Source organism: Terrapene carolina, unplaced genomic scaffold (assembly GCF_002925995.2).
Source record: "Terrapene carolina triunguis isolate 2854851 unplaced genomic scaffold, T_m_triunguis-2.0 Scaffold449, whole genome shotgun sequence".
In the NCBI taxonomy this organism is placed as follows: Eukaryota; Metazoa; Chordata; order Testudines; family Emydidae; genus Terrapene; species Terrapene triunguis.
In genome coordinates this window covers 2,209,877-2,219,048 of record NW_020664800.1, presented here as the reverse complement: position 1 = coordinate 2,219,048, position 9,172 = coordinate 2,209,877, and the positions used below count along the sequence as shown (strand labels likewise).

The 9,172-nt window shown below is 59.6% G+C and overlaps 1 protein-coding gene across 1 annotated transcript; it reads right to left on the bottom strand.

The window, feature by feature from the left end:
* Positions 1-6,235: 6,235 nt before the first annotated feature.
* On the bottom strand, positions 6,236-7,091 carry RNF208 (ring finger protein 208). Its single transcript, XM_024223338.1, has one exon. The coding sequence runs from the start codon at positions 7,055-7,057 to the stop codon at positions 6,236-6,238; it is 822 nt and encodes a 273-aa protein (XP_024079106.1). The 5' UTR covers positions 7,058-7,091.
* Positions 7,092-9,172: the final 2,081 nt, after the last annotated feature.

The window sequence follows — 9,172 nt, the reverse complement described above, 5'->3', positions numbered from 1 at the left end:
CAGTTGGATGGGGAGCTGCAGTGGGCACTGCCCGTGGTTGCCAGCTTTGCAGCAGGCAGTTTCATACAAATGCTCCCTTTCCTAAGAGGCCCTATCGGAAAAATCAGCTTTTCAGGGCAGTTTCCCCAGGAAAAGGTGCAGGCCAGATCCGCTCCTCGCTCATGCCAGTGGCAGGCTGGAGTAACTCCTCTGGAGGCAACAGAGCTGCACTGGAGTTTCACTGGGGTAGCCGGGCTCAGACCTAGGGCCATTAATGCAGCTGAGAGACACACAACTGTTCCCATGTGACTTGACCGGCTTGGGGCTGACTGGGCCATTGCTGCCCCAGGGTCATGCAACACTCAGAGCGAAGGGAGAGCACAGCTCCTGGCTACAGCTACAGGAAGTGCCATTCCCCTACAGTGCAACTGCCTCTTGATTGGCACCTCATTTGCATGTGGCCTGGTGCATTGTGGGACTTATCATCTCTTTGTTGGACTCAAAGGTTCTGTTTCTGCAGCGCTGCCCTAGCATTGCTCATGGGATTGCAGACCCTGCCTGTTCCCCGTGGGGGTGGGAAGGGTGGGTTCTGTGTTTTATTGGGAGCTTTTATTTCTCTTGTGGTGAGAGTCCGAGGGCCGAATGCTTCATTGCCCTACAGCTCCCTTGCATCAGCTGCACCAGTGCAGAGCCACTAATGGGCTGGAAGGGCTCCAGGGAATACTCTCCCACCCAGCCAGCTCGCCAGCCCCTACACAGGAGCCATGCCCCCCTCCCCATGCGGGGCCATGACTGGGGCAGATCAGTGGGGCTGGCCAGAGGCAGGAGGATGGGTGGGGTTACTGGGGTATCCTTATGCTGCAATTGCTGCAGTCCCAGGACCGGGATCTGCTCCCCTTTGGTGCAGAGCCTGGCGCAGGGAAGCCAGGAATGTATGCGATGTTAAATACCCTTTGCACCCCGGCTCAGAGGCTGGAGTGGGAATCGCTAAGCAGTGTGCAGGTCCCGGTCCCCAGGATCCACCCCCTGTGCTCAGCAAGGCACTGTAAGCCAGGCTACCACCCCATAGCAACGCGCCACCTCCCCAGGGCAGTGAGCTAGCCTGGCTCAGCCTCCGCTCTCACCTCCCTGGACTGGTTTGGTCTTTGCCTCCCCGCCCCTGTATGGGCAATAGCCGGGCGAAGCTCAAAGCTGCGGCACATTCCCAAGCGTCTGTGAGATGAATGCCGGTCCTAGCAGGAGCCCAGGGAGGAGCATTTAATCCTCTGAAGCAGCACAGAGCTTCCCCGGCTGCCCTCACGGCTGGCTCAGGACCCAGAGCGCCTAGCTCAGTAGCGGAGTGACCCAGCTGAGCTGACACGTTGGGGGTGGAGCAGGGAATCAGTCTGAGCAACACAACCTTTGGCAGGGCGGCCAGGGGAGGGAATGCAACCCCGATCTGTTGTGCAGCGGCCCAAGGTCCAGGGCTGAGGCCTGAAGAAGCCAGTGTCCCCTCCCCCACCGGGGAGAGCAGCTCTTTCTATCCCAGGCTCTGGCACTGCAATGCAGCCCCAAGTGGGTTAGTTTCACGGGTGAGAAAAGCCCCAGAAGCATGCGTGTGAGCTGTGCCCTGGCAGGGCTGAGTGGGGGCCAGACACCGAGTGCGCTTGTCTGTTGAAGAGATTTGCATGGGGCTGGATCCTCCACCCAGAGGTGGCAGCTCCCTTGTTTTGTCTTGCTTTGCACAGGCAGCAGTTTGGCCACTGGCAGTGCTAACGGGTAAAGTGGAACGGGGTTCAATGGAGCAGAAAAGCCGCTCGCTCGTAGCCAACCGATAAACACCTGTAATTACTGGGCTGCTCGGGGCCAGCACACACCGAATCAGCCTAAGGTGCCAGCCGCAGGCCAGGGGGACCCCAACTCAGAGGCAAGCACGGTAGGTGTTTCAGCGAGGCCTTACAGGTGCTGCCCTGGTGGGTCTCGCCGCGGCTGAGGGAAAGGGGTATCCTGCTAGGGCTGGCAGGGAAAGGGAGGGGTCTTGTTTGGGTGCCTGGGGCAATCTCTTGCGAGTCAGGGCTCCTCAAACCCAGTGCCTGGGGGTGCCCCCTCCAGTTCCAGGCCAGGCTCAGTTCGTGTCTCTCATTGGGACCCCGCTGCACTGGCTCCCTGGTCAGCTGGTGCTGCTCCCCCCTGGGTCCTGCACAGACCTGCCCCCAGCTGTAATATCCGGCACTCCCGACCTGTTCCACACACCCCTGCGTACGGTTCCTGGGGGTTCCTCTCTGCATTCAGCTACTCTGCAGCTCCTGGCTTCCAAAGGGAGCCGAGCCACTTCCTGCTCAGGATCATCCGTCCTGCCTGGCCAAGGGAAGGGGCAGTGCAGTGGGGAGGGGGCTGAGGGGAACCGTAGTTCCCTGCTTAGCAGATCCACACTCCAGTGGGGCAGGGAGGGGTAATGCCGCAGTCACTGTCGGATAGCTTCTTTGTCATGGGCCAAAGACTCCCAGCCAGTTCCCTCTGGGGTCCCTCGGGTGGGGAGTGCTGCTCGCCAGCGTCTGTGTTATGGGAGAATGGGAGTCCAGCCACCCATGGCACATGGGCTGAGGGGCTGCCTGCAGGCACCGTCTCCTCCTCAGCAGCGGTGGGAGAGCAAAAACCGTGGATAATGCAGTGTTAATGCTGCCCGGCTGCAATCACAGAACGTCGCGGGAACATAAAGGTTCCAACGTCAGTGTTACCTGAGCTGCACTGGACACACCTGGACGCGTTCACACGTGTGCACTCCGACACTTGCACACTCAGAGATGTGCACACGTACACACAGGCACACACATGGAGGTATATGCGCACACACGTAAATACACACAGAGATACATGCACACACACACAGAGGTAACGTTGATGCTGGACGCTTATATGTATATTGGATTCTTGCTTTTCCCGGTAAAACATGCTGCTTAATGTTATCGTGAATGTAAAAATACACCAGCATCTGGTGAAACGTGCAGGCTGCACGCCAGGCGCCCCAGGGAGCCTGCACTTCGCTTCGCCACATCCTGCCGTCTTTAATGCAGAGCGGTAACACTGCAGTAGCTTAGATTGTTTTCCCTTATTTATAAAATAATGCAAAGGAAGCAAATGTTCTTCCCTGACCATGAGTGCACTTGGCACTAATGGGAGGACATGCTACTACTGGGCGTGGGGCCTAATGGGACTGTCTAGCTCGTCTGCCCAGAGCCGTGAAGAACTGGGGCGAACGACTCAGGAGTGGATCCAAGGGCACCTGGACTGCGCACACATGGCATTTGGCTGGCTGCACATGCTAGCAGGCAGTGTCGGAGCCTAGGGGGTAATCAGAGCCTCTGGGTCGGGTCCAGGCTTTATGCAGAACTTTCTCCACGTTCTCGGCCGCAGCACGGTGGCCATGCAGTTCTCAATAGTGTCCGACTGTCCGTCTCTCAATGTATTTTTAATGCACCAATTGTCTTGGTATCGATAGTTTATAAAACATCCCTAAGATTTGAACCCTCAGAGCCTTCTGGACAGTCATTTCCTTCCTTAGGGTTCGCAGGCGAGGACTGGAGGGTTGTTAACTCAGCTTCCATCTCCAGTCATCGCCCAAGGTCTAGGCACAGCCCTAAAGCTCATGCTAGGTGCTCAAATGCGGCTTGGGAAAGTGCCCCTGTGCCCTGCTGGGGCTGCCAACCTATCGGGGAGGAACTGCTGCTGCGCTGCGTGTGGTCTGTAGGGTCAGGGGCTCTGCAGCGGCTGCCCCATAGGGCCAGCTCCATTCCTGGCCTGCAGCCCTGCCTTACGTCTTCCTGGAGGTTTCATCACATGACAGGTATCTTTTAATTCCTGGAGACCCCAGGACAATCCTGGAGGGTTGGTAACCGCCCACGCAGGACAAGTGCTGGATGTGCGGGGAAGGAGGGAGTCGGCAGTTGCTGCCTGGAGCCCAGGCCAGAGCGACTCCAGAACAATACCCTGTTCCTGGCATGCAGCTCAGACACCCGCATTAGGCACGGGGGCCCAGTCCCGGGCAGAGAGCTGGGGGCGGGTAGGAGGGGGCTGGCACAGGTCCCTGTCCCTGGAGAAAGCCTTTCCTGCCGGGCTCACTCCCATGAGTTGCCAGGTCCCACCTCTTCCAGGCTCGGGGCCTCCCCGGCACCAGCGGTGAGCCAGCCAGGGGCCGGCAGCAGGCTGTTGGCGAGGTTTGTACATGCCTCCACAGGAATCCTGGCCTTGTCTAGTCCCAGCTAAACGGCCTCCTGCTCCCGCACCCCAGCTCCTTGCCCCATGCAACATATTCTATAGATGCTCGGTGTGGTTCGTTCCAGTATAATCTTTATTTGGGAGATGGAGCAGGGGTTAACAAGGCCAGGTAGAAAACAGGAGCATCGTCACAACCAGCGACAGGAGGAATCGGCAGAGCGAAAACGAAACGCTGTCAGGCCCTGTTCTTGGTGCTCTCCCCAGCCCTGTCCTACCACTGCCCAGTGAGCATGGCTGCTCGGGACTCTCCTCCACCCTCGGCGGGGCTGCTGGGAGCGCTCATGCTCTGGCTGTGTCCACGGGGCTGGGAGCCAGGGGGTTGTCTGCACTGCAGTGTCTTCCCCAGGGACCCTGCAGGGCTACTTGCTGACTCTCACCTTCCCTCTCCCTAACGGCGCCGAGGCCAGCTCTGGGCTCCCTGGAGAGGAGGGTGGGTTTGGCTCTTGGGGCTCTGGCAGTGTAATAAGTAGGTACGAACTCACACCGACATTTGTGGGGTGAGCTGAGCTGAGCTGGGTGTCTAGAGCTCACCTGGCAGAGCCAGCCCTGACCAGAGGGCCCAGAGGGATCCAGGTGTGTACAGACAATACTGCCCCGGATGGCTGATCTGGGCCCAAGCCTGGGCAGCGTTCCCCAGGGAGTGTGTGTTCAGCGCCCTCGCACTGCTGTACCTCGCCGCTTATGGCTTGTTTGATTCTTTTTTGATTCCCTTTTTTTGCTTTTTTGCAGCAAGCTCTCCCCAAAATGTCCTGAAGAGAGAAAGTCTCCAAGCAGGGCAGCTGCTTCCCCCTGTGTGAGAGATAACAGAGGGCCGGGTGCTGTGTAGCCGTTCTCACCACAGCCCCTTCGGGGACAGGGACGCTGTCATAGGCAGATCAGTCACCCCATCCTCTGCAGTTAGCAGGACAAGGGGCTGTGGTGGCCTTGGCTTGCTAGCCAGATACCCTCTGGGGCCCCCGCTCCTGGGCTGCCCTACTGCGGAGCAGGAGCGTGCTGGTGGGGCAGAGGGGAGGAACATGGCATGGCACACTTTGACAAAGGCTTCAGCCTCTGCTGCCCGCCTGGCAGCATGGAGCAGAAAGGCTGAGCGAGGAGATCCGCGGGCCCCTCCCCTCCCAGAGGCATACAGAACCCATGGAAGAAGGATCACAACTCAATGCCTTTATTAACACGAACCACCCAAAGGACGGGGTGTCCCCAGACAGGGATGGGCAATTAAAGATCCTCCAAAACGAGGACAAATGGGAGCTTTCCTGGAGGGCCTGTGGAGGAAATGGGCTACGTCTGTTAATAATGGGAGGCCAATGGCAACGGGTTTAATTGGCTGCAGTTACTTGGACGCGTGTCAGCTTGGCCACTGAGATGAAAGCTTTGGCAAATAATGCAGAGAGGATCTGGCTGACGTGTGGCAACCTCCCCATCCCATCCCTGTGGGAGGCAGGTTCAGGTCTCACGTAAAGCCCAGCTCCCCACCCGCGTCACCTCTGTAGGTGGAGTGTGCTGTGCCTCATGGGGGTGCCAGTGCCACGGGTCAGCCAGGCCAGTGGTGGGGCCGTGCCTGAGCAGAGCTGCTCCCCCCGACCAGGCCACAGAGCCAGGGGAAGGCAACGGGAAGCAAGCTGCCCAGGGAGTGAGCACAGGGGGTTGAGTGGCATCTGTCCAGACACACAGGGGGAGCGTGAGTCGCAGGATAGGAATGTCCCTCACTCTGGAGCACTGCCAGGCCTCTGCTCAGCCAGTGGCTTCGTATTACCGAGGGGGCTGTGCTCCCAGCAGCCCCCTCCTAAACTTGAGCGCTGAGCAGGTGGGGATGCCCTGTGCTGGCATGGGGAGCTGGGCCGGGGATGATGTGTATAGCACCTGCAGCGCCAGGGGAGCCAGTCAGACCTGCCACCCTCACTCGGTCCTGTCGTCCCCTGGGACTGGTCCCTGGTCGTCTCTCACACTGTCCAGCCCCAGGGCAGGGAGGCGGTGCGGGGCTAGGCAGGGCGGGGTGCACAGGTTACATGATGGTGCAGGAAGACAGTGGATTTCGGATGTGGCAGGTGCAGGCTGCGCCGCAGTACTGGCGGAAGGTCTGATAGCAGCTGCGGTCGGCGTCGCTGCTCCACTGCACAGGGTTGGCGGCCAGGGCCTCAGCGGGCAGTCTGTTCAGGATACTGGTGTTCACCGCCAGCGCGGCCAGCCCGTAGTCGGTGAAGAGCACGGTTTCCCGCTTGCAGGTGGGGCAGGAGATGAACTTGTACTTGGGGCAGGACTCATAGAGGATCTGCAGGCACTCCTCGCACACCGAGTGCAGGCAGGAGAGGATGCGGGGCCGCTTGTTGGTGAAGTTGTACATGTGGCCGCAGGTGGGGCACTCGAGGGGCTCGCACGGCGTGGAGGGGTGCAGTACGTACTGGTTAACGATCACCTCGTCTGAGGGCGGCTGGCGGTGGTAACAGACCTCCGAGCTGCCCTTGCGCTGCGCTTGGTATATTCGCTCTCGCCGCGGCAGGGGCGGAGTCCGGGGCAGCCCCAGAGAGCCAGGGTTACTGTCCAGGGCAGGGATGTCCCCGCACGCCTGATTGACAATGATCTCGGACTCTGATGGCCAGGCGCGTTTGGCCACCAGAGGGGGCTCCCGGCGGGGCGCTGAGGTGTAGCGTGGCTGGGAGGCCTGTAGCTCCGAGAACTTCTCTGGGTGGATGATCTTCATCGCCTCCATTTTGATGATGACCTGTTGCCCTTTGAGACACGACATGAGGATTGTTTTCACATTGCTGTCCGCGGCTCGGGGTTCTGCAAGGGGTGCCTGCATGAGGCTAAAACGCGCTGGCAGCATGCAGAGCTTTCAATCGTGTTCGGGCAGTGAAGCGATAGGGCTGGAGAAAGCCGCTGGAGCAGGGGCACATCCTGGGAGAAAGGTGCAGCTCTAGGCAACCAAGTTCCCTCTGGAGTCCAGTCACCCTGGCTTCCCCCGCATTCCTAGAGGTGCTGCTTCCGCAGATGGAGGCGTGCACAGGAAGTGGCTGCAGTCACAGCCGCATCCTGCTGAGCGGAGCCTTTCTGCTCCTAGGTTCCAGTCTGATGATCAAAGCGCTTCCTCCCGCAGTGCCTTTCTCAGATGCTTAATCCTGTGGCAGCCCTGTGGCTGAGAGATCTCCCACCCTCTGTGTGGTGTCGCTTTCCAAGCCAGATCATCATCAGCTGGAAATAGCAAACTCAGGCAAGAGGCTTAGGGACAGCCAGGCTTTCTCCTGGCCCTGGAGCAGATGAGTCAGGGCTCCAGTTCATCCCAGGACAGCTCCCAGCAATGCAGCCTGCGAGGCGGGCTCCCTGCACCTTCCCACAGGTGCCCTGCCCCCACCCAGCCTGAATTCCTCTTTCTGGGTAAGATCCCGGCAGGGCTGAAGAATGTGTGTGTGAATTCCTTTGCTCTGACTTTGTCTCTCCCACTCGCAGTCACTGAGGTTCGTGGAGCCAGCAGCTCCCCCAGGGTAGTGGCTGGGCACCAGACCCAGCGGACCGGGCTCCGTTGGTGGGGATGCAGGAGTGTAGCCACGGATCAGCCCTGCCGCGCTGCCCCAGCCTCAGCTCCGCGTCCCCTGCAGCCACTCGCAGGAAAAGGCTGGAAACACAAAGCAACAGGAAGTTGGAGACACGGCTCACGGGAGATTTGAAATCTGCAAGTGTTCAATGGGGTCACTGGGTGGCTGGAGCCAGCGCCTCACTCTCTGCTCCTTGGGCAGACCCAAGGGGGGCACCCCAGAGCCCTGGCTGGCCCAGCACAGCTGCAAGACCTGGGAGTCGCCAGGCATTCCCCACAGGCCTCTGCTCTCCAGTACCTCCCTGTCAGTTCCCCGGGGCTGGGCGTGGGGAGAGGGGATTCTGGGGGAGGGGCTCAGCCTCCCTGACCAAAGCCCGGGACAGATTCTGATGTCTCCCCTAGAAATCCCAGATGCATAAGTAGCCTGTTACTCCCCCTCCTCCCCCTAGGTCTCAGGGACCCTTTCTCAGGTGTTCGGGGCTCCCCCCCCTCTGGATCTGTACATTAGCCCCCTCCCACCCCCATCGATTGGGTCACTCTCCCCACATTATCTCCCCCCACACACATTTGCTCTGCCCTGGCTTCTCTCTCTCTTCTGTGTCCCCCACCCCAGTCCTCTTGGGACAGGGCTGAGAGGGCACCCGTGTTTCGGGGTGAAGGGGTGACTGTCACTAGGTATTGCCTTGCTAGTGGCAAGGAGACAGCCCTGCCCCCCTGGAGAGGACGATGGAGGCTCCTTCATTGCAGGCCTGGCAAATTCCTACTCTAGCGGGGAGCTGCCCTCAGCACATTCTCCAAGAGCTGATCATGGGGCCATGCAGCCACGGGACCACCTAAAGGGGGCTGCTTGGCCACAGGACCGTTCGACAGGGCTGTCTGGCTATGGGGCTGCCCAAGGGGCCAGCTGAGGGAACCGGTCAAGGTATTTTACCCCATCCAAATCTCTCATTCAACCCAAATGTCTTGTTCTAATGCAGTGGGGCTCAGCAGGAAGCAGGTGGAAGAGCTGTGAGTTAGCTGGGCCCGCTGGGCCTGCCCTGAACCTCCATCACAGCCAGCAGCCTTGGGAGGCAGCAAATCCTCATCACCAGGCTGCCCGCTGAGCCTGGCTGCAGTGTGCTCCATTCCACCTACACAACCACAGGGACAACACAGCACACAACCTGCTACACAACACAGGAGTGACACACCCGGCACACAACACACACCCTGCTACACAACACAGGAGTCACACACCTGGCACACAGCACTCCCACTGCTATACAACACAGGAATGACACACCCGGAACACAACACACACCCTGCTACACAACACAGTAGTGACACACCCGGCACACAACACACACCCTGCTACACAACACAGACCCTGCTACACAACACAGGCGTGACACACCCGGCACACAACACACA